This window comes from Sphaeramia orbicularis, chromosome 3 (assembly GCF_902148855.1).
Source record: "Sphaeramia orbicularis chromosome 3, fSphaOr1.1, whole genome shotgun sequence".
Classification (NCBI taxonomy): domain Eukaryota; kingdom Metazoa; phylum Chordata; class Actinopteri; order Kurtiformes; family Apogonidae; genus Sphaeramia; species Sphaeramia orbicularis.
In genome coordinates this window covers 44657475-44681604 of record NC_043959.1, presented here as the reverse complement: position 1 = coordinate 44681604, position 24130 = coordinate 44657475, and the positions used below count along the sequence as shown (strand labels likewise).

General features: G+C 37.5%; 3 protein-coding genes across 4 annotated transcripts in view; 1 reads left to right on the top strand and 2 right to left on the bottom strand.

Moving 5' to 3' along the window:
* Window positions 1–1275, bottom strand: part of LOC115437538 (ribosomal protein S6 kinase alpha-2) — a 42395-nt gene extending 41120 nt beyond the window's left edge. Inside the window, 3 exon segments of the mRNA XM_075353529.1 lie at window positions 653–775; window positions 778–866; window positions 869–1275. Of these exon segments, the coding sequence (XP_075209644.1) occupies window positions 653–775; window positions 778–866; window positions 869–905 (249 nt within the window). The 5' untranslated portion in view covers window positions 906–1275.
* A 1222-nt stretch (window positions 1276–2497) lies between these two features.
* Window positions 2498–8689, bottom strand: rnaset2 (ribonuclease T2). The gene is made up of 10 exons (XM_030160783.1): window positions 8565–8689; window positions 7642–7719; window positions 7444–7498; window positions 6539–6588; window positions 6178–6235; window positions 5832–5896; window positions 5162–5275; window positions 4607–4652; window positions 4103–4177; window positions 2498–3936 (listed from the first exon to the last, which is right to left on the bottom strand). The coding sequence occupies exons 2-10, from the start codon at window positions 7710–7712 to the stop codon at window positions 3745–3747; spliced, it is 726 nt and encodes a 241-aa protein (XP_030016643.1). The 5' UTR covers window positions 7713–7719; window positions 8565–8689; the 3' UTR covers window positions 2498–3744.
* Window positions 8690–10335: 1646 nt separating this feature from the next.
* myom2b (myomesin 2b) overlaps window positions 10336–24130 on the top strand; it is a 55102-nt gene continuing 41307 nt past the window's right edge. Inside the window, exons 1-8 of one of the 2 annotated variants that reach the window (XM_030160754.1) lie at window positions 10336–12260; window positions 14314–14417; window positions 17288–17345; window positions 19203–19357; window positions 19573–19659; window positions 22894–22982; window positions 23301–23351; window positions 23889–24053. In XM_030160754.1, coding sequence (XP_030016614.1) covers window positions 14335–14417; window positions 17288–17345; window positions 19203–19357; window positions 19573–19659; window positions 22894–22982; window positions 23301–23351; window positions 23889–24053 — 688 coding nt within the window. In that variant the 5' untranslated portion in view covers window positions 10336–12260; window positions 14314–14334. Of the gene's footprint in view, window positions 12261–14313; window positions 14418–17287; window positions 17346–19202; window positions 19358–19572; window positions 19660–22893; window positions 22983–23300; window positions 23352–23888; window positions 24054–24130 lie in introns of those variants that run through there. The other variant, XM_030160761.1, reaches the window with a different exon arrangement.

Below are 24130 nucleotides of genomic sequence, written 5' to 3'. Positions count from 1 at the left end.
CCTGTCACAACAAGGAACAAACAGGGGAGGGAAGGGCTAGTTTTCTATTTATATCACATAGTACAGGTAGTTGAGCTGCCGACAGCATACTGCTCCTCTCCCCCTGCTGTTTTCTATGGTCTATAAATAGACCTCCGCTGCTGTGGTCATCCACTAAATCAATCTGTTTGTATTCATTTATCTTTCAACCTGCCTGCCGGTTTGCTTCTTCGCAATTCGTTCTGAATGTATTTCAATGCAGCCTGTCTCCCTCTCTGTCAAAATGGTCTCTGCCCTCCTGTTTTTTTTTTGGTTTTTTTTGGATTCTTGACAGACAGGTGGAGGTGGAGGTGGAGGTGGCAGAGCAACAGCTGTATGATGCAGCAAGGAATCCTGAACCACTGCACAACACAAACACGCTGCCTCCATGTAGCATGTAGGTAGTGTTTACATGGGAGCAGTGAGTGTGTTACAGCTGCAGAACCAGGATCAAGTTGATGTTTTGTTTTTTGTTTTTTTTTTAAATATGTGTATATATAATCACATGGTGCAACCGCAGTGCAACCCCCTTTATGCAGCAGCACACTTGAAGACTCACACAGACATTTACTAATCTGAGGCTGACAGAAGTTTGCACTCCTCCTGGGGTGGGTGTCTAAACAGATTTACTAACCTCTAGCTGACAGAAGCCGGTGCTGTTCTTATTCCTTGCAGCTTTGTTCTTCAGGTAGATAGAAAACCATCTCCGCACTGTGAATTTTCGCGTGCTGGTATCCATGGCAACGGGATGAGAGAGAAGAGGGGACCGGCTATGCATCTATCCCATAATGGTGCACATCTCCCTGCAGGAGGTCCTATGGTAGAGATGCAGAAACACAGCTTTTTATTGGGTATCTACTTGTCCCGCAGTTCCTCCATTGGCGCATCCTCAATGGTGGCGCGTCTTAGTTTCCCCATCATTAACATTTGCCCCTCGTCTCTCCGGGCTGCGGGGTGGTGGTGGTGGTAGGGGGGTGGGGGATTTGGGGATTCAGGCGTCGGTCGGTCGGTTCCTGTGGGTCCGTCAGCTGCAGTGGACACCCGTTACCAGTTGTACCGGAGCTGAGGGCTGACGGACAGGGCAGGTCCAGGTCCAGGTCCAGGTGCAGGTTTGGGGATTGTCGTGTATTTGCTGCGTGATGGTGCAGGGAGAGGTGACGAATAAATCTGTTCCGCTGATTCAGGAGTGTGTGTGTGTGAGCTCCCTCTTCACATCACTGCCTGTGCGTGTGTGTTCATCCCCTCCTGCCGCCTCTCTCTCTCTCTCTCTCTCTCTGCAGAACAAGGGATTGTCGCCAGTCACATTGTGTGCCTGTGCGCTCCGACCCCTCCCTACCTCATCCTGCCCCCCCACCACCACCACCACCACCATCACCACCTCCCTCTCTGTTTCTCCCACCAGCATACAGCAACAGCTGGCGAGGTCACATGGTGCCAAACCCAGCTACCTCTTTCTGTCTCCCTCCTTCTCTGCCCCTTCTGTTTTGGTCCTGCGTGATGAACACAGACACAGACAGGATTTAGAAAAAAAAAAAAAAAAAAAAAAGAAAAGAAAAAAGAAGAAGACAATGTGCGACGCCAAAAACAAACAAAAAAAAAAGTTGGACATCTATGGAAAATACACGCGCATCCGAATTTGATTTATTATTGATCAGCAGGAAGTAATCAATACTGATGACAGAATCAGTGATGCAGACTATGATTTGTTGGATCACTGTCCGCTGTGTTTGGAGGGTGAGTGTGTAGGTACTTGGATCTGTCACATCAGCAGCTTTGCAGAACTGCAGTGTTACATAACCAACGACAGACACGGACAGACATGGAAATATAGACTGAGGGGAGTGGACAAGACTGCATGGGCTCTGACTCAATTCACTTACAGGCTAAAATCAGGGGTCAGTGTCAGATCTGCTGTATCACTCATAAAAAAAAAACATATTTTTTGGGGGGTGTTTTTCAGCTGTAGATATACTGGACACACATGAAATCATTTTTTTGACAGGATTTTTGGACCACATTTAGGCTATGATGTAACTATCAGGTAAATTCTTGACCTTTTTAGTACTTAGAAGTGTGATCAAATGTATTTTCGGCAATCTGCTAGTGCTGTGCTGTGGGAGGAGATTCAGGATTATGGACTGGTGTCTTTGTCCCGGTAGGATTAAGGCTCTGTAAGAAGATCACAACATTAATATTCATACACACTGAGTAGATATGGATGGGCAGACAGGCTGAAACACACTTCTATATACAGTATAGGAGTTCAGATGCACATTAGAAACATTTTAAAGCTCTCATCCAGGGAGGATACTTTCACAAGCCCCATTTCTGGGTTAATAACTTGGAATTATATGAATTAACAAGACAAGCACACATAGTTTAATGGATATTACATAATAACTCACTAGTGACTGGAAGGTAGATTGTCTTGATGAGGTTTATTGACAGAAAGAAATTACAGTACAAATGGTCATTTCAATCATTTCATACACGGCTTTTATCTGTTATTGCAAATCAATTGATTCTGTGCAAATTATAGATTAATCTACACAACACCACCAAGTCATAACACAAATCAGTATGGGGTTTGTAGAAGCTAATAATGTAATAACAACTGATAATGTAATAAATTTGCCATTTTTAAAATGAGAGGGAGATTTTATCACTATTATATCTAATAAATGAAACTTAAATACAGTGATATTAATTTATTATTACATTATTGGCTAAGTTATTACATTGCTAATAATTTTTTTTTTTTATGTTATCAGTTCAGGACTTTTATTATGTTACTACATTTTAAAAATGGAAAATGTATTACATAAGTGGCCACTATTATGTTATCGGCCATTGTTATGTTATTGGCTTCTACAGGGTTATAAAGTGTTAACTATTAAAATCTGCTACATCCTGAAAAACATTTTGATATTACTTGGTACAACTGGCAACATTTGGCAGTAGTTCAGCCCTACATCACAATATAGTGCATACTGAGTTGAATTTACATGGCATGTGTTAGAGAGTGTGTAAAAAAACAAGATTTTAATGTAGATTTTGACATTCATCATAAAAATTCTGTCATAAAATTCAGTCATAAAAATGAAACTAAAAAAAATGGCACTCGATTTAAAATGATCAAACATTACTTGAATGTATTGGCTTAAATTATTAAGACTGTATTGCAGTTAAAGCCCTTAAAAATATCGTTTCTGTAGTACAAGTATAAAACAAGGCCAGATCAATCTTACAATCTGGAGTTTTTGGTTGGATGGTCAAATATCAGATAGAAACTCTCAGGATCCTCATGCTTTGCAGCGCCAGAATTACAGTACGTACAGTCTGTGTGCCTGACCTGACTCCCCTGCTGTGCTTCGGGAAAAAAAAAAAAACATGCTGTGCGTTGTCGGATTCATCTACTAGTAAGGGTCAGGGAGGGACATAATTCCATTACAGTGCTGCGTAATAGCGGAGTGTGCGCATGCCCTGGTTTTTGCAGGATATAAAAAGTACTGTGCACATACGGTGATTTTTTTCAAGTATTTGTAATAAAACATTTCAAGCAGACATTATGGGATCACATGCATTAATGCTTGTACTAAACATTTAAAGAAAAATTACAATATTTTAAGTCAATGTGTGCGCTGAATTAGATTGTATTCAATGCCGTTCTTGTCTCATTGTAAACACGTTGTTCTTGTCTATGACTCGAGTGTGTGTCCATGTGCTTCATGACAGAGGTGGATAATAAACTGGCACATCATGGTCACATACGCTGAACCCAGACGGCCTGTTCACACGGCCTGAAAATTTCCAGTCCTCAGAAAATGCTCCCGGGGTACTTTGTTTCTCACAGTCAAGTGGAGTGAAATCAGGGCTGAAACAGATCTCAATCTGTCCCAAAATCTGGTAATCTGCGTTCTGTCAAACACATACACAAATATTTATGTGGGAATGGCAGTTGACATAGATTACTGACTCAAAAAATGTGCAAAACAGTCAAAACCATGAACAACAAAATAAGATTAACTTGCATTATCATCATTATGCTCATTCTGTGTAATTAAATTAGATTAGGTTTTCATACCTTTGATGGTTGCACACATTGGATCTTAGGTTTGACACCGTAGAAGTTTTCTATGACACCTTCAATATGACGGAACTATACAGAGACACAAATGTCATGAGAAAAAGAGCGAAAGCTGCCACTTATTACAAAGTAAACTATCAAAAAACTTTAAAGATGTAAAGATTAATGTTCTACAGCAGATACTAATACCAGATACATGCTTTTATATAATAATAATAATAATAATAATAATATTAATAATAATATTCAAGTTATAAGCTGTCATGGTTAGTGCCTTTACAACTAACTTAACATTGCTCCAAAAACAAATTTATAACAAGTACAGGACCCTCCTGGTATTAAAACTAATGACCAACTTCCTTATTGACAAGATAATAAAATAATACATTTATAATAAAATGAAAATATCCCATAATGGTGGCATATATAATTAATGAAAAAATGGGTCTTACTTGATTAATGTACATTATTAAATAAATAAATAAATAAATAAATACCCACCTGGTACTTCTGCTCTGAAGGGATGATGTCAAACTTCTTTAGGATGCTGCAAAAATCATACTCATATTTAACTGTCTATGATTTATAAATAGATACCTCACAGTTTCTGAGAACTAGTCAGTACATGGTACAAAATGAAAAGAAATGTACTAGCAATATTACTATGAATATGTAGGGCTGGGTATCACATTTTCATACAAATCCTGAAACCTTGGCTTCAATACCCGATCCTTCGCTATCCTTTTGAAATAGTTCAAACCTTTGAAATGAATACAAATACGATACACATTATTTTATTTTTGAGCTCTTTTGCATTTTCTACATTTAAAGTAGTGCAGACAATAAAAAATAAACCAGTTTGACACAAAATCATGTTGCATGCACTGATGATTTACTCCTCAGGTACTGAACCTAGATGTCACACATTATTCAATAATAAACAAGTATTTTTTTGATGTTTCACTGTATGTAAACAATGTAATTGGTATTTTGCATGTACTAAAATTTGGTACCCAGCCCTAAGCATCTGTGTGTGAAAGTGTCCATATGTGGTACCTGTCCAAGTCCGCTTTGTGGTATAGTTCCAGTGCTTTACTGAAATACTTATGCTGACTATTCAGAGAAGGTGCTTTGGCAGCACACGTACCATGTTTGTGCCACTCGTACTTCCTATTGACAGAAGACCAACAAAAGTGGTTAGGGTTTTTTAATGACCAGAAAGAAAAAAAATAGTAATGATTAGTAAAAGTAAAAGTGAGTGAATGTAATAATGATAACCTCAAAATGGCCAATGATTACAAATACTGATTCAAGATCATGAAGAGTCTCCACTGGCTTAAAGAAGACCTCAATGTTGTCTCATTGTGTCCCACAGTTAAGGATCCCCAGTCACAACTGATGTTAATATTACTGACATTAACCTATTTGATATTTCTGATTACAATGTATGGAAGTCAAAGGGTTTCACCTGAATGGAAATAATCCAGTCAAACACTTAAACACATATTTACATGACTAATCTAAAGACAATAAAATAATTTAAAGTTTTAGTTTATGATTATCCACCTCTAAAGTGAGCACTTCAAATAGGTAATATAGTCATTATTACCATGTTATATTATCTGTATCAAAATTCATGATTTGCCCATGATTAATATTTTGAAAAACAATCATATTTTTTAGATACAATATAGCGAGAAATGTAGAATGTACGCAAGTATAATACCAGAATCCAGTAGATAAGGGGTTAAGTAAGTCAGGCCAACTTTTCTCCATGTCTGGGAGCAAATCCTGAAAACACAAACCCACAAACACACCTGTTTTAATCACGGTGATGTAAAATGACAGTCCAACTGCAGAAAGGAGGGATATTTAATTCATCCTAAATCTTTGGGAAGGTAGTATTTTTTGTTTCATGCATGTCTAGCCATCAGTTTTGTCCCAACTGCTTGGTACACAGGCATCCAAGTTCCTTCTCCCTAAATTAAAATGACTTGTTTATATGTCTAACAAGTTACAGAGAAGATAAATGACTTTATAACTTCAGCTCCCGGGTCTGAACAGGGTTTTACCTCTATTAGTGAAGAGTTGAAATGCCAAGATGAATTGCAGTCGATCCCTTTATCAGGCCTATAAAACAGAAATATTCACAGCATTATGCACCTCACTTCTTGTCTGGTTATTGTGAAGCAATAGCTTAAAAGTTAGTATAATTAAGCAAGGCCATTTCACAACAACAGTTTTATTTTGCAATTAACTTCTATCTGCTACAACTCAACACACTTTATAAACAGTGTTGTCATGCACCAGTCATGACTTTTATTGTTATTAGCTGGAGTTTATATTCTACACATTTAATATGTTTCAATAACAAATATGTCTCACACAAACTTCTTTCACTGTGCTGAAACTTAACCAAACACACAGGCTTACCATAGTCCATGTAGTGTCCAGTAGCTAATGTTGACATGACAGTGTTCCATCTGAAATGTATCACACATACCAGTTTTCATTTGATTTGAATAAACCTCTTAATTTTGCTTGCAATGATCACACAAACAAGTGTTCATGAATTCCATGTGTCAACATCACTGAACACTGAATAATTCCAACTGCTGAATGAAACACCATTAAGTGAAAGGAAAAGCAGCTATGTCACTGCTTAGAGGAACTAAATTTCCATTTCCCCTCCATAATCCTCCAGAATCATTAAGAAACTGTCAGTGTTTTATGGGATTAAAGACATAACAACAGAATGAGAGTTGAAATGGTGAAAATGTTCTACTGAAATCAGGAACTTGTCATGACCACAATGTTGCCAAACCAAACCCAGTTTTAGGGAAAAACAAAACAACGGAAAACAGTCAAGTCATCTGATACAACATATGGTCTGAACCCTCAAAGAAAGTGTCCCGACAGCATAAATAAGAAAAAGGATGCGTTGTCTCTGTTGTGGCCCATGGAAACAGTATAGACAGGACTGGCCAGAATGTTGCCTCATTTAACCAGATTTCTAACACACGGTCAGTCTCATGACTGAAACAGACATCACATGACATCAGAACACTAAAAGCTACTGGTACATCTTCTAGGTAACTTCCTGGGAATCACAGTAGAGCCAGCTGTGTTGAGTTGAAGTACCTTGTTCTCTGAACAAAATAACTGCACATACCATAATTTATTTAGCTAAATATTCAGTCCACATCTGAGCTCATATAACAAACTGATGAGATAAATGATTAATGTAGAATTAAAGTGACCAAAAAATACAAACTACATTTCATCTCTAAAAATAAATAACGTTTAATGGATTTGTGTACAGATGGGAGGACACTTACACCACAGAAGGTCGTGGGCCAGTGGTGGGTCAGGATCAGTTTAGTCCACATGTGTCTGAAACACACAGACACACATGAAATACACATAAACACACATGAAATGATAATAACAGCTTTGCATGCATTATGTTACCTGTGTTACAGATAAAATAACAGATTTCTCTACATGTGACTCTAGTTTTCTAGGTTGGTACTTACGGAGTAGAAACCACAAAGGCAGAGGACACAGCTGCTGCCAGGCAGAGCAGAGGAACACAACACAGCTTCATGGCTCACCTTAAACAGAAATTAGAATTCAAGAAGAATTTAACAGATGCTTGTATCCAGTATTTAATATTAACAAATTAAACAACCTTAAACTCCTGCAATATCCATATTACAACATCAACTCAATGTCTAGACATTAGACTAGTTAAGAACATAATTAATGCACTGTCATCACAATCATCTCTGTGATGAGAACCCTGTTTTATTGAAGGCCAAGGACAAGCTGAAACACACAGATGACGTTTTCTCCTTCAGTAGCAGCTGTAGCTTTAATGAGGCAGGTAGGACAAAGCGTGTCAACTTAATTATGCAATCTGCAAAATACTGAATATATTATTTCAATATCTTAAAAAACTAGACCTCAGTATTAATGCATGTAAAAACATATGTCTACACTATTAAGTTACACGATAAAGAAACTATTCATTTACTTCCGAGAACAGCAGATGTCTAACAGTGTAGTACAGTTTACAAAACAGCCCAAGTACACAAACTAGACAGCAGTAAACCACACAGCTGTTACAGAAACAGCACTGAAGCTTAAAAAAGTAGACCAATCCCGATAGGACTGCTGCAACTTAAGCCTGTCATTTATGCTCTCAGGCAGAAGAACTACATTTAGCTAACGCACCCTTATAGAGCTAAGCTACAGTTAGGAACCTAGCTAGCCTGTGTTCCCGCTGGCTAGCTAACTCGTTGTTTATAAAGTGTAAAGCGGCAGTTGGCAGTGTTATGACCCAGACAGAACAAATGGTGACAGTAAGTACACAAAGACGCACAGAGGGTGAAGTTTACTTCAGCTTTAACCGAACAAGCGCTGGTATTAAGAAACGAAAATATAAAAGTGGGCTCACCTTTCTCTAGCTGACGGTACAACAAGGATATTCAATAACAAACTCAGTGCCGAAAATTACTCAACTAGATGAGAGAAATATGAAGAGACGAACTGTTTATATCCGCAGCCTTTACTACCTGCTTGTCTGGCTCAGCCAATCACCGGCGCCGAAGAGGTCACATGTTATCACATGACGTGTGGCGGACACTTTGAGGGTTTTCTCCTGTAAGTCCACACTGTCTGGAACTGCAGTTTGACCTGCAAATGTGTGTACTAATTCATGGATTAGTCTTACATTTTAAACATTTCTTGTTTGTTTTATAATTATTTGTGTCAAAATTTTGGGTTTCTGCTGTCTGGTGAAATGTTATGTTCTAATTTCTTCGTCCTTAATCATAGTATAAATGAATATTCAGGTAATGCAGACCAAAATTCTGGTAAAAATTGGAAATATTCTGACTGTGGGACAAAGAACACCAATCACTATCATATTTTCTGGAGTTGTCCACTGATTAAACCATTTTGGGAACAGTTTTGTGAACATTTAAATAACATTTTTACTGAAAAAAATTCCTTGTAAGTGTGAAGCCCTATAATCAGGAGATATTTCATGTGAGAACTGGACTCTGAAAGATAAAAAACTGTTGTTAATGCTTTTGGCAGCAAGTAAAAAGACTATTACGAGAAAATGGTTACAGCCTGAAGCACCCACAACAGAAGAATGGATCGACATCGTACAGGACATTTACATTCTGGACTAGTAGACATTTTGTTTTAAGGGTCAAAAGGAATCTTTTTTCACTATTTGGTCAAAATGGACAAATTATGTTAAATTTGTCATGGATGTGAAATGAATACATCGGTGATGTGAATACTTTTGCATGTGAAACATTTCTGTTTAGAGTGATGTAAACATTCACACCTTATAGAGTCTTGTCTCTTCATTGGAGTAATGGAATAAGCCCTCTCTTCCAGCCCACTTTTCTTTATTTACTTTAAAAGTTCTTTATATGACAAAAAATCTTGGATAAGCATTTTTTTTATGTGATGTGTAGAAATTAAACTGTGCATGTAACAGAAGTTTTGTAAATTGTGTTTTTCCAAATAAACAAAGAAATAAAAAAAAAAAAAATTGGAAATATTCTGCAATAAAACACATTTTCAGGTATTGATATTTCAAATATTTGTCCTCCTCTAGGTCAATTTCTCATGTATGCAAACACATACAGATATAATTCATTTTTACGTCCCATTTTACACTGAATTTGTGTTTAAGCAGAGATGTGCTTTATGAATTTCCTGCACATTAAAAATAAAACGCATACTTCTATGTTGGGATGACTTTAGGAATAGAAAAGCACACTGAAGTCCTATAACACATTTTGCCCACAACCCATGACATTAAGTCTACAAAACAAAATAAAGTTGCTTTTCTTATCCCCAGAATGGACATGCTGCAACTTAAAATAAATTAAAACAGTGCAATTGTGAAGTACAGTCAGGCAAGCAAAGATATTTTAACAGGAAGAGTCGAAATGGTGTTTTGCAGAGTGGTATGTGTAATACATGCCCTCCACAGACTGGCATTTTAGTGAAACGTTTTGCTTTCCAAAGTGGTCTTTACTCATGTTTCACAATTTAAAATTAACATGACAGGCCTGATTTAAATGTATGTGCCCAGGGCTTCCTTTTAAATTAAAGATTCATTATGAAACTCATTATAAGACAATGTATAAAACAACCATGTCAGGAGAGTTTGAAAAAAGGAGGGGTGGGGTGGGGGATCCCGTTATGTTTCCAGGGGCAGATGGTGTTAACTTCAGTAGTCTACATTTCCCTGTGGGCTATATGACCTTGAGGAAGCAGTTTACATTTTTCTTTACTGCCACCTTTTTACCCTGGAGATTTAGCTAAACTGTCTGTCACTGATGTACTAAAATTATCCCCAGGGTTTAGTTACAGTGTCTACTATCACATGACCAGTAGAGGGCTCTTTACAACCACAGACAGACAGATGAGTTAAGCCTAATACTAACCCTAAATCTAAGCCTCAACCCTGAACAGCCCCTTGAGAGTACATGTGAGGGTGAAGACCACCCTCACTTTCATATCCTCACAGTTGTCAACACCTTTGGGGACGCTGAGGATTTTTGTTTCAATAACTGTAACATATCTAAATCCCTAACCTAATCCTAACATAAACCTAGAATTGAATTATGTTTATTGGACCTATAATTAAATCCCACAAGAAAACTGTTAACAATAATAATACTATAATATGGCTTGTTTTATATTTCTCCAGTATTTATTTGATGGTTTAACATGTTGAACATGTATAGGGATAATAACTTGAAGAAGAAATGATGAAAAAGCCTAAATTTAGTTTCTAATGTCTACTGTATCACTATGTTATGACAGCTTTGGAAATGATTATAAATCACCAGTTATTTTCTACAGTAATTCAATATACCAGTGCTTTAAATAAATTTGATAATTTCATTTTGGATTATTAATTCTTTCAGTAATGTTTTTCTACATCAAATGACCTTCATTTACATGTTACTCCACATTGATATGTCTTTTCCAGATTTCTGAGTTATTCGCAAGTCACATACTACTTGCAGAAAACCTTTGTAGACAGAATATCTCATACTTTTCATTCCCAGTTATAGTCATCATTTAATACTTTTACCCAGACAAATGTTTCCAGTTCAAAATTAAATTTGACATTTTGTGTAGAAATATCCCTCTTACTGGAGAGCATGAAGTCACCTATAACGTGCATTTTCATAAAATTACTGACTTCGACTGTACATGAATGCTACTTATTGTTTTGTTTCCTGCTCTTATGTCTTTTTATTGTTGTTTGTTCGTTGTCTCTCCTGTCTGCGTCACATCACACTCCCCCCACCATGCTGCTCTCTCTTTCCCTTTCCCAAATGTAACTCTGTGCTGTCCTGTGTTCATATCCTTGCCTCAAATGTGAAATGTGTTTCACAGCTCTTCCACAGGGTCAGGAATAGCTGTAACTGTAGCTAGTTTTATAAATAGCCCCTGGCCAAAGTTCAGCATGCATCACAGTGTTTGAAGACATTTCAAATGCAAGTGCAAATGAAGAAAGATCTTAAAGACTGTGTGACAGAGCTGCCTATGGCCGCAATGTTTAAAGCAGCTGAATTTTATTACTGTAAAACACTGTAATTCAAGGAGATGCTCTGTTATCTCTGAAACACCATCTCGACATCTAATATATGTTTACTATTCTACAGCATAAAAGGTGTTAAAGGGATCTCAAAAACATGAAAAGATGGAGGATTTTACTGGTTATTCAGTTTAAAGTGCTGCATGTGATTTGAGAACTGTGACTCTGTTCTCAGCATCATTTGGAGCAGCTAGTAATTAATTACCAGTTATTTAGCATTACTAGGTGTTGATCTACTGTCAGAAACCTGCAGGTGGGCTAGCATGGCTGGCTACAAAAGCTGTAATGGACTAACTCTGTTAATCATATAGTTGACTAGTTCTAGTGGCCCTGGGTCTTGAAGGATACTGGTTATATATAGGCAGCTCTCTGTCCTTTTAAGGCCTCAAGAAGAGGCAGGTGGGGGTCGGATGGAGACGGGTAGTGGTTTTGTTGGCCTTGGTCCTTGGTTCAGGCTGACTCCCTGTGGATTCAGGCTGACGGCCGAAGTTGCTCCAAAGGAAATCTCAAGGGGTAAGGCAAAAAATATTTTAATTTTATTCCTTTTTCTGTTGGTGTCACCTCCGCAATATCAGTATTTGTTTCCAATCCAGGTGTAGCAGGTGGGATCAGAGGGATGGAGGAGCAGAGAGTTCATTAGTCTATGGAATGTGTTATGGTCCCTAACCAGAGCTGATATTACTAATGAATGATAGGACACATCTTCTTCTTCTTGAAAGATGTGCAATAATTCATTTGTATTAAAAGTAGTAAGGGAGATAATGATGATAAGTGCAGCTGCTGTTCTGGGTGTGTTTTTCATCGGAACACAGTTGTTAAAACTGGCTTCCACTGGACATTGAGACTGTTGTTTTGGTGGACAAATTGCTGGTGTCCACTGTAGCTGTGTTTTAATTCAAACTTCTTGGACTAACACACATTTACTTGTTTTATCTTGCTTTGAATTAAGATACTTAAACACGGGTTGAAATTAACCATTTAAATGACGTGATTTATTGCCAATATTCAGCACAGAACAGGTGTATGTATATAGACTTTGAGTCTTCTGCATAATTTCAAAAGTTTGAACAGTTGTGGTTGAGAATTTTTGAGGTTTACTGTTACAGACAGAGGGGCTCAGGTGTCATTTGCACAGCATTTATGCAGTTACAGTTTTGGCTGAACGAGCAGAGGCAGAGGGTTGCTGCTGGAGTGTGGTGCTTCTACTACTAGAATATGACCTGTCTGCAATGACAGCTTGCCCGAGGGCATTTGAGTTTAGTGCTTAATTTATTTGAAAGCATAATGTCTTCCCATTCCTGCAGCATATATTGTTATATAAATGCTTTGTGCTTTTTGGTCCGGAAGTTGAGATATAAACAACCATAACATACAAGGAAAAGCATTGAAATTTTGCAGTGGTACAACTCTGAGACTGTTGAAAAGGTTTCTTTTAGCAGTTGTGAGATGGACTGTGTGTAAAAATACCAATATACTATGATAAATGCATACTAATTAAAATTTTTGTCTAGCTTTTCAACTCCAACTATTATTCAGATGATTAATATTTTCACATGAAAGCATTTGATACCTTTTTACTGCAATTCTGCCATACCAGATTATTTAACCTGGAGTTGTATTGTTGTTTTCAATTCATGGGGTCAGAGGTTAGGTGTCATGGGTTAGGACGTCACGGTGTCATGGGTTAGGACGTCATGGTGTCGTCTCTCAGTTGGACTGGCTGCTTGAGAGACAGTTTTCATTTGATGTTTATTTAAACGTTGCTTTAAATAAATAGCTTTTAGAAATAGTATTCCCAAGAGAGACACTGGAAAATACATTTCTGTACTCGTGCTGTTTCCTTCAGTTGCTCTCAGGGTGGGCAGGGGCCCAGGTCGTGTTTCAACTGACCTTATTTCTAGTCTCTGAGGATTTAGGTGATGTAAGGCAATAATGTTTTAACAGCACTGTGTGAACATGATGTAACATAAGCTTATACAGTAAACATGCTGATCTGCCATGACGGGCAAACAGCTGAAAAAATGTTTTGCAGCAAGTGACTGAAAGACACAATTTTATTTTCATTTCTTTGTACAAAAGCTTCAGTGGTGAGTTAAATCAGGCACTGGTGAACAATTTAACACCATTAGCAAACATAATATATGGCATACCACCTTTCTTATGTTATTATACTTCTATCAGTGCTGAATATAGTTTTGACATTGACTTTTGACATCTGTTACAGTTAAAGATATATATTTGTTTTCATTACTCTTCCAGCAATAGTCTGCGTGTGTTTTGTTTTTGTATGAACACATGTCTGTCACATGGGTCTTTAAAACAGTACAGTGTCACCTTGTCATTCCTGAAGCCTCAAGTACGTATGAGTGTTTCCAGCTCCATGTGTCCAGATCCCATGAGGCTTTTCTTTAACCTAGAGGTGACAAACTGTTGAAAATCCCTTGGGGCGTGTAGCCCGGGTTTTTGTATGTATGTGTGTTTGTGTCACTGCGTGATTGCATTTGAGTATTTGACTCCTGTAAGTGTTATCACGTCAGTCTGTACTTGTGTGTCACTGGTCCAACAGGTCACTGTCTAGAGTGTCACCATGTCAGTGTGGATCAAACGTGGAGATTACGACCATGAACTCCACCACAAAGACAGCAAATATGTGGTTAAGGAGTACAGCAGGTATACTCTGATGCTAATTCTAACTAAAACACCAGCTAATACAGCACCTGCAGAGCTTAATAACACTAATAATAGTCTTGTAACTGTAGTAAGCTTTGCCATAATGAAAGCTGCTATCTGAGTCAGACATTTAGCAGATAGAGTCCACTGTGTGTAGGCTTGACTTGAAAGGAGTTTCCAAATGTAATGTACCAGCTCCTCTTACATACATCGTTATCAAATTGATCTCAATCAGTGATAATCAACCAATACAACCTTAGCTCTGATCTGGTTTTTGCATCCAACAGATCTAATGGCAGCATCTACATATACAGACAGATTGCATCAGCGACCACAGTGGCTGTTATCATTTACCTTTTGCTATAGAAGTCTTCAAATTGCCTGACTTGGAATGGCATTACATGCTTTTATATGAACCTGGTGATTAAGAGAATCTCTAGTGTTTTTCTGCTACTGAACGACGCATCTGACAGAATTATTCAGCACTTCAGCTGTCTAAATACCACTGGGACAATTTTTTAGTAAAGAGATTCCAAGTTATATTCTGAGGCTGCTTTTAGCTAATTTGTGTGTGTGGGTGTTCATATATGGTTTTTGTTTGACTGAAAAGTACCAATAGGTTCATAGACTGCTGTGTTTCATATCTTCTTGTGCCCCCTTCTTATTGCTGCTGCTCCTCACTTATTACAGCTTTCACAGCTTTCATTTTTGCTAACCAGTGACTAAAATTGGCCTTTTTTAATTTGAAAATGTAATCATTTTAACCAAGTGTTCAGTTACTAGTGTGGGATCATTTCTGTGGTATTAACCCAGCTCATACAGGATAATATGTCCTTAACTTCCTTAGTGACTCCAAAGCAGTCCAGTGATTTAAACTGGCAATACTGATGGAACCATGAATCCTATAGGCAGTAATACCAGTTAAACCACAACCCATTGTTTACTTATACAGAAAAGACTATTACCTGTAAATATCATAGTCTCCCATGCCTTTGATTAGGCCTAAGAGCGTCATGAGAACCAATGATGAAAATGCAGATACAGAGCTTCTGACTTGTGGCTTTCCCTCTCATGCTGACAGTCTGCAGCTCTCAGGCAACAGGCCAGATACCAAATTGGGGCAGCCCTGGTGGGTTAGGACCCTGGTGACACAGTCTGTTAAAAATGGGATTGGATTTGGCTATAATCAAAAGGATTGCTTAATGCAACAAATAAACATGATGTGTGGGTTAAATGTCCTATCTCATTACATTTGTGACTTTGAACCTTATAATCAGCTCTCAGTGTTAGCAATGACAAAAACATTATTATTAACTTCAGTTAGCAGCGTTCCAAAAAAATCCTAAACATAGTGCAGTTAATGTGTGCTCCTCAAAGCCACACCAGGGGACAGTTATCTGCCAGTTGTCCTCTCTTCTTCTCATTCAGTGGTGTTATTAATCCACGAACAAACCACAAATTATGACCTATTATTTCCTCATTGAATGGCTGGTACTGTGGTCTAAATTAATCTGGAGTTGAAATAATCTCCAAATGTTGGAGACTGAAAATATTAAGCCTCACCCCATTCTAGTCCAAAAAATTATGGTTCCTCTTAATTTCATGCCTTTCTCTGCTGACAGAAAATCCAAATGATCACATAGCCTTATTTGCTGATCTAAAATTCCATACTCGTGTCTCATATAAACAAACTGCACCATTTCCAAGACAAATGGGTAACCCTTTATGTAGAGGAGACCCAAGAGATGAGGCTGAAATCTTTGGAAATATTTTATTTGCTTCTTACATTTCTAGAGATACACTACAATTGAAAGATAACTATGTTTTATGCATAGCTGAGTGTTATTTTCTACAATAATGATTCAAATATAGAACCTTTTATACTGCGCATAAATCCATTAGTCTGATGAATTTCAAAGTCTAGGCCCATTGCAAATAAATTGTGATGATCTCATACTCGACAAGTTCTGAACCCTTCAGACAGCACAAGATCATCATAAAACTAATATGAAATCAAATAAAAGTATCCCTACTGTGAAGGAATGTATCCTCAACTATTTGTGGTTTAAAGCACAGTTTCACTGAAAGTCTCACAGGATCTATACCTATAAAAAAAACTACTGTGAAAAAGATAGACCTAGTCTTTGTGTTATTTGTGAGGTTATTACCCTGTAGATGTTCTCTTAAGATAACGACGAGAAAATAAGGCTGATGAATCACTGATAATTACTTCTTGTTATAATAAAATATCAAGAACAGTGGTTTTAAAGAATGTTGGGTAGAACAGCTTAGCAACATAAATAGCAACAGACGGTATAAATATAATTAAAGAATGTATTAAGCCCTTGATACTTACTGAAGATGGCCTGTTGTATACATCTGAGACACAAAACAAAGTAAAAGAAAGTAAAACACCTTCATTATCCAGACTCATAGATCCTACTTCAAATGTTCAGCAAAGCTCTCCACTAATAACATTATGAGTTATTTAACCACATATTCTATGTGTGACTGATTAATCCATGCATGGACCGTGGAACACATTTTCAATAGAATGGGTCCAACAAAGAATCAAGCAGCAGTTTAATGTTAACACGATGAATCATGCATGAAAATTCTATTCATGTGACGTAACAGAATTATTTAATACATTTATGACTTTAGATGATTTATTTATAATTTTTATTTGACACAGTACATGATACATAGTACGTACAGATGGATTGAAGTTATTGTATATGTTTGATGTTCTAAAGAACACAGGGCCCTGACAGGTTCCACAGTCCATGAATACATGTTCGTTGCTACGTTCAGAATTGAAATTGTTTTTCTGAATATGTTAGCCGAACTAATTTAATGTCTGTCTTCAGCTCTGAGGCGGTGGAGACCAAATATGAGTACAAAACAAAAGTTCACATCCAAGAAATGGTAAGAATCAATATATTTTTATATAAATATGAATATATTGTATATATAACCAGGAAAGACTCATTGAGATGTCCTGGTCAAAGCAGGACAGTACTACTACAAGTCATACATACATAAGGGCAGTACATACAAATATCCTAGAAATGACATGAGTACAAAATAAGTTAAAGAAGCCATTATAGAATATCTACTCCACTTCCATTTTACAGCCACTATTAATGTGTCTAATGAGAAAAGCTCTTTAGGTTTAAGGCCATTTTGCATTTGATTCCATGTAAAGGGAGCAACAAACATAAAAGTCCATTTCCCTGGGCCTTCAGAACAGATATTAAGAGGTACAGACCATAGAGATGTAAAAGATATGATGGAGGTAGACTTGAGATAGACTTGGTATGGGAAACAATATCTAGAACACTTAATTTTTGGAATGATATATGTAAATATTCCAGTTAGGACATAAATGTGGTCCTTGGAAATGTCAGATTTAAGGGCTTTGATTTTATGTTTAGTTTTGTCTATATTTGAGACATGTTTTAAATTATATCAGACATCTAACAGCATTGCAAGATGCGACTACGAGAGGGTGTGATATAGTTTGGATGATGCAGTATATTAGTGTGTTTCCCCCCAAAACTTGAAATTTGTGCATGAATGAAGCCTTCTGTCTGCACACATGAAATTGTGCCTGAGAGGTGAATATCAAACCAGTAGATAGTTTGCTCAGGCAGTCCTCTTCTGTTTCAAATACAATATGATCTGCAGTATGAAAGATAAGATAAGATAAGATAAGATAAGATAAGATAAGATAAGATAAGATAAGATAAGATAAGATAAGATAAGATAAGATAAGATAAGATAAGATAAGATAAGATAAGATAAGATAAGATAAGATAAGATAAGATAAGATATGCCTTTATTAGTCCCACAAGGGGAAATTCCAGGTGTACAGCAGCAAAAGTACAAAAGCACACAAGAGCAAAAGAAGTGCAAAATCAAAAATAAAGACAAATCAAGAATCAAATAGCTGATTTATTTAAGGACTTGTTGTTCCTTGATGTTCTAAGAAATCATTTACTACATCCCCCTCTCTTTTGGGTCTGTCTGTACTATAGACATTATGATCATCAATGCTATTGTCTATATCAGATGTGCTTAGCCTGTTAGGTCTCATGTAAAACAGCTACATCAGAATCAGCTGAGTATGCTTCCTGCTCATTTTAGAGTCCAATCTGTGTATGGCCATGAAAAAGAAACCTGTTTTAAATTGGCTGGAGTGTTAAAACTTGTGGGAGGTTCTGGGCCTGGATTTGGGTGGCACAATCCAAGAAATCAGCAACAATGAAACAATCAGACACCTTTGTTTCATTGATTTCCTGGAAGATTCCATCGCATTATTTGCTCCAAGATCACAGAGAATAGCTATTGTAACGCTGAAACCCCCATGCAGAGCTATGACATGGATCAGGTGGACCAGATCCACAGTGTCAGGGGCAGGTTCCCCACTATCATGCATCTGAAAATGGCAGCACTGGATGGGAGTTGTCATTTCTGTGACAGCCACTGCTAGTGCTGCATGAAGTTAACAAACACAGTCCAGCAAACAGCAACGACATTGTATATTCTGGAAGTTTTGTCCTTTTTAGCCAAGGTAAACTCGTAAAAGCACCAAGGATTAAGGTAGCCATGGTGGGTTCATTGAGTTTTGTTCCTCCTCCTCAGTATTCTACAACCAAACATGTTCTATAATCACTGTACATACATATATCCCTCATACTTCTTAAGGAGGAACAATATGTGTAATTATCTGTAATTATTCATTTGTTTAATATTTATCTGCATTCATTTTTGCCTGTTTAGATAAAGGCAAAGATGTTGGACAAATATGTACGAGAGGGGCCGATGACCAGGGGTCCACAGTTCCTGGTCCGTCTCAGATCTCATACTGTGTTTGAAAACACTCCAATCAAGCTCTTCTGCACTGTAGAGGGCTTTCCCACACCTGCTGTTAAATGGTAAGTAAGAAGTAAAAGCGTTTAATTTAGTTGATAAGATTTGGTTATCTACTAAATTACCCCAAATGTATGAAGTTGAACCCCTCACAATATTTGGGTTATTTCCTGTTGTCATATATTATATATTTTAGTAATAATATTGTCAAGAAATTATTTTTTTCTATTATGGCTTCAAGTGTTTTGATGGTGGTAAGAGGCTATTTTATCTTCTTTAGGTATAAAGATGGTGTGGTCCTGGACATTTCCTCTGGAAAATATTTGGTTGAATCCAAAGGTGGAGCTCATTCTCTGGAGATCCCAAGGTACAGTCAGTTAACATAAATAACTAGAAAAGCACTCAGAGAGCGTCAGAGAGCGCAGACCTCCGCCAAGGCAGATCAGTAGCCCCCCCCCCCATCACCACCAAAATCTTATCATTTGTTCCTTGTGCCAGTATCAACATTTCCTGAAATTTTCATCCAAATCCATCCATAACTTTTTGAGTTATCTTGCACACAGACAGACAGACAAACCAACGCCGGCAAAAACATAACCTCCTTGGCGGAGGTAATAAAACTTCCAGCAAATACTATTCTTAAACTTCCTGGTCTCTCGTGTAAAACCAAGCAAAACCTTTTTCTGTCAGCAGCTGAGGGTTTTGTGTTTCAAAAAAGCTTGTGAAACTCTAGGTAGAAAATATTCATGATGTGATATCTTATTAATGTGATGCATTTTTGTGAGACTTTCATTCTTCCCATTAAAGTCAGGGACTAGCCAGTTATCTATCCCCTGACTACAGAAGGTCTTTCCCGTCAGGTCTGTTGGGTTCACAGTCAAATACAGTCTTGAGTGAGAGTCGGCTGACTTTATGCGACGGCAGACGTAGGTATGTCCTGCTGTCCCTTCGCTCTTAGGAGGCTCAGCTGTTCGAGTGCTGACCTCAGTGCTATGTGATACTCCAGGATTCTTTCAGTCATCACTCTCTCCCTGGATCCTATCACCTTTAGCGTCTTCTGTCTTTTGCTTCAAATGCTTCAGCCAAAAAGTAACTAAGAATGTTTTATTAGGTAAAATAGTTTCAAACTTAAATGCCTAAGGACATGTCTTTCTAAATGTCAGATACCCAACAGCTTATGATACAAACAGGCAGAAAATGCATCACCCTTCCCCCCATCTCCTCAGTTTGAGGTTCTTACATCATTGCATTCCTGTATATACCCCCCCCCCCCCCCCCCCCCTCAAGACACATACAGTGTCACACACTCAAACTAATTTGCGCCCTCAGCTCCCTAGTGCTCTTCCTTATGACTTCATCAGCTTACACATCCTGTATTAGCTGTAATTCCCATATGGAATGACACTGGTGTAATGTAAGGTTGTGAAAATTTGGCGAGAGTGTCATGGTAAAAGAGAGACACACAGATATAAATGCTTAAGTTGCTATTTTGGCCATTTCTGGCATGCAAAGACAGACATAAAAAAATGCCCATTTTATTTATTGCCTTTCTAGTTTGATGCCTTTTTATTATGATTGAAATGAATTTGGTCATATTATGTGTGATCCTAATATGTAAAAGTACAGTACTTAAATGTATTGGTACCCTTCAAGGTGGGATGAAAGAGCAGAAAAGGGTGAGACACTATAACCCATACAAATGCAGTTAAAGGCACATGCGTGGTAGTCATTTCTTGAAGCTGTGGGGTTTTTATATATGACCAGTGACTGTTTCAAGCATATTGATGTCCTTAGTACAGTGTTCTTGAACCTTGGGGTTGGGACCCCACGTGGGGTCGCCTGGAATTCAAATGGGGTCGCCTGAAATTTCTAGTAACTGATAAAAATACAAAAAATACTAATAACAAATATATGGTGAGTTGAGAAAGACAATCAAAATCTATAAAAGAAAAACTGTGAAGCTGAAACTGAAGCACCGTGGTTCTGTTTATCTTTCAAATGTTCATTGTGGTCAGTTTCAGATGCTGCAGCTCTTTCATAATTCATAGTTTGAGTTCTTGTTTGTTCAGTATTAATTGTCAGCCTTGTAAATCCAAGCTGGACTGACTGTACATATCCTGACCAAGGAAAATAAAATTCTCCCTTTGTGCAGTAATCTACACCTGGCTTTTCTGCCTCCGTCCATAATAATATACATTATATAGACTAAATGTTGTCTGAAATTAACATTTATTTGCAACATAGTAGAGCAAACTATTACATGAACAAAAACAAATTAATTTTAGCAACAAAAAAAAAAAAAAAAGTCTCCGTTTTGAATGTCTGGGGTCGCCACAAATTTGTGATGTTAAAATGGGGTCATGAGAGAAAAAAAGGTTGGGAACCACTACCTTAGTATATCTACATAAGACCATACAGCTGTAGAGTATAGAAGTCCTACAGTTTTTGTTTTTCTGTCAGCACCAACCAAGAAAATGCTGTCCTGTCCCTACACGTTCCAGAATTGCAAACTTATAGATTTTTTACTTATCCAAAGATCAGTGGCCATATGTTTCTACATTAACAAACCATTAAGTATGGCAACTCAAAGCAAGCAAGCTAATCTCTAAAGAACATCAGATTCCAAAGCATTATGTCCTGTGACCTACAGCATAAGGTTTGAACAGACTGATGGAAACTGAGGAGAAGTCAACACACACCAGACAGCATTAGCAACCAACCTTTGTCTCACAGAAGTTTATCAGATGGCAAAAGCAGTCTCATCCCCGGTGCTCAGCAATGTTCTCTTGTATGTGTGAACATGGATTTACCCAATCTCCTGAATAATCCTCAAAGTTATGTAATATTATGCGTGTATGTAAGCTATTACTGCTCATTTGGTGCATTAGTTTACAGTCAGTCCTGTAGATCTTTATATAATACATATATAGTACAGATGAAAATCTGCAGCAACTGCTTTACATTTACTGTATTTTATGACATACAGGGTGGGGAAGCAAAATTTACAATATTTTGAGGCAGGGATTGAAAGACAGTGTATGACCAATTAGTTTATTGAAAGTCATGAGAATTTATTTGCCACAAGAAAATTGACATCATAGAAAATGTTTTTATTCTATGTGTCCTCCTTCTTTCTCAATAACTGCCTTCACACGCTTCCTGAAACTTGCGCAAGTGTTCCTCGAATATTCGGGTGACAACTTCTCCCATTCTTCTTTAATAGTATCTTCCAGACTTTCTCCTAATAGCTTGGCTCATAGTCATTCTCTTCTTTACATTATAAACAGTCTTTATGGACACTCCAACTATTTTTGAAATCTCCTTTGGTGTGACGAGTGCATTCAGGAAATCACACACTCTTTGACGTTTACTTTCCTGATTACTCATATGGGCAAAAGTGTCTGAAAAGGTATGGATAATAGTGTTAGGTATGATTATGACATCAATATATGTTTGGTTTCAAAACAATTGACGTAGTGCCTGCTGAGAAAAAACAACTAAATGTTCATTGTAAATTTTGCTTCCCCACCCTGTAGAAAGACGATATTAACGTCGATATTAAACTGGAGTGCCTAACTTGTGTTGTAATGGTTTTGTATAGATGCTCAACTGATGATACAGCCCAGTACACCGTTATGGCGGGCAATCTGCACGGACAGGCCTCCTGTCAGGCCTCAGTAGTTGTCAAGAGTAAGTCCATGTATCTGCCATCTGCTATCCAATATCAAGTATTGAAGTGTAATTTTTACCATCCAGGCACATCGTGACACACTATATTGCAAGTAAAAATGTAACATTTGTTATAGCATATGTTTCTATTTATTCTACTAATAATGCATTCTTATTTAAGTGATTATGTTTCATTACAATTCAGTCACGGGCTTTGATCTATAACTCCATAGTTAAGGTGACAGATATTTATTGTTGCCATCTGTTACTATCTGCTAATAATTGTACAGTTGGCTGATGCTAAACATGAACATTCGGTATGTCTTCCTAAATACGCAGGGTACAAACAGGAAGAGGAGGTGTGTCCCTACGCATGGCAGCCATTCACAGGTAAACGTCACAATGAACTGCATCTAATTACAGGGGTTGGACAAAATAATGGAAACACCTTAAAAAATCAACAAAATATAATTTAATATGGTGTAGGTCCGCCTTTTGCGGCAGTTACAGCCTCAATTCTCCGAGGTATTGATTCATACAACTTGTGAATTTTTTCCAAAGGAATTTTAAGCCATTCTTCAGTTAGAATACCCTCCAACTCTTTTAGAGACGATGGCGGTGGAAATCGACGTCTTACTTGAATCTCTAAAACTGACCATAAATGCTCAATAATGTTGAGGTCTGGGGACTGTGCCGGCCATACGAGATGCTCAACTTCATTAGAATGTTCCTCATACCATTCTTTAACAGTTCTAGCCGTATGGATCGGGGCATTATCATCTTGAGGTGAAGGTGTTTCCATTATTTTGTCCAACCCCTGTATATCTCATTTAATGACAGAGACTAATGTGTGTAGTTTATAACAATTAACCTTTTTTATAGTAGTGTCTGAAGTGACCTTTGTCTTTCATTCTCTTTCCTTTTCAGCTGCCATGCTTCCAAAAATCCAGTACACTAAAATCAACATTACCTTTGTGGAGAAGTTTGGCCCAGTGTTTGCCTCTGAGGGAGAATCTGCCACCCTGACAGCAACCATGACCTTGAACCCCAACCTGGCCAATCTGCAGCCTGAGGCACAGTGGTATAGAGATGGTAACTGTTATATAGTAGTATGTTATGACAAAGTAATTACACTGTCATAATTACATGCAGTATATAGTGTCTCCATC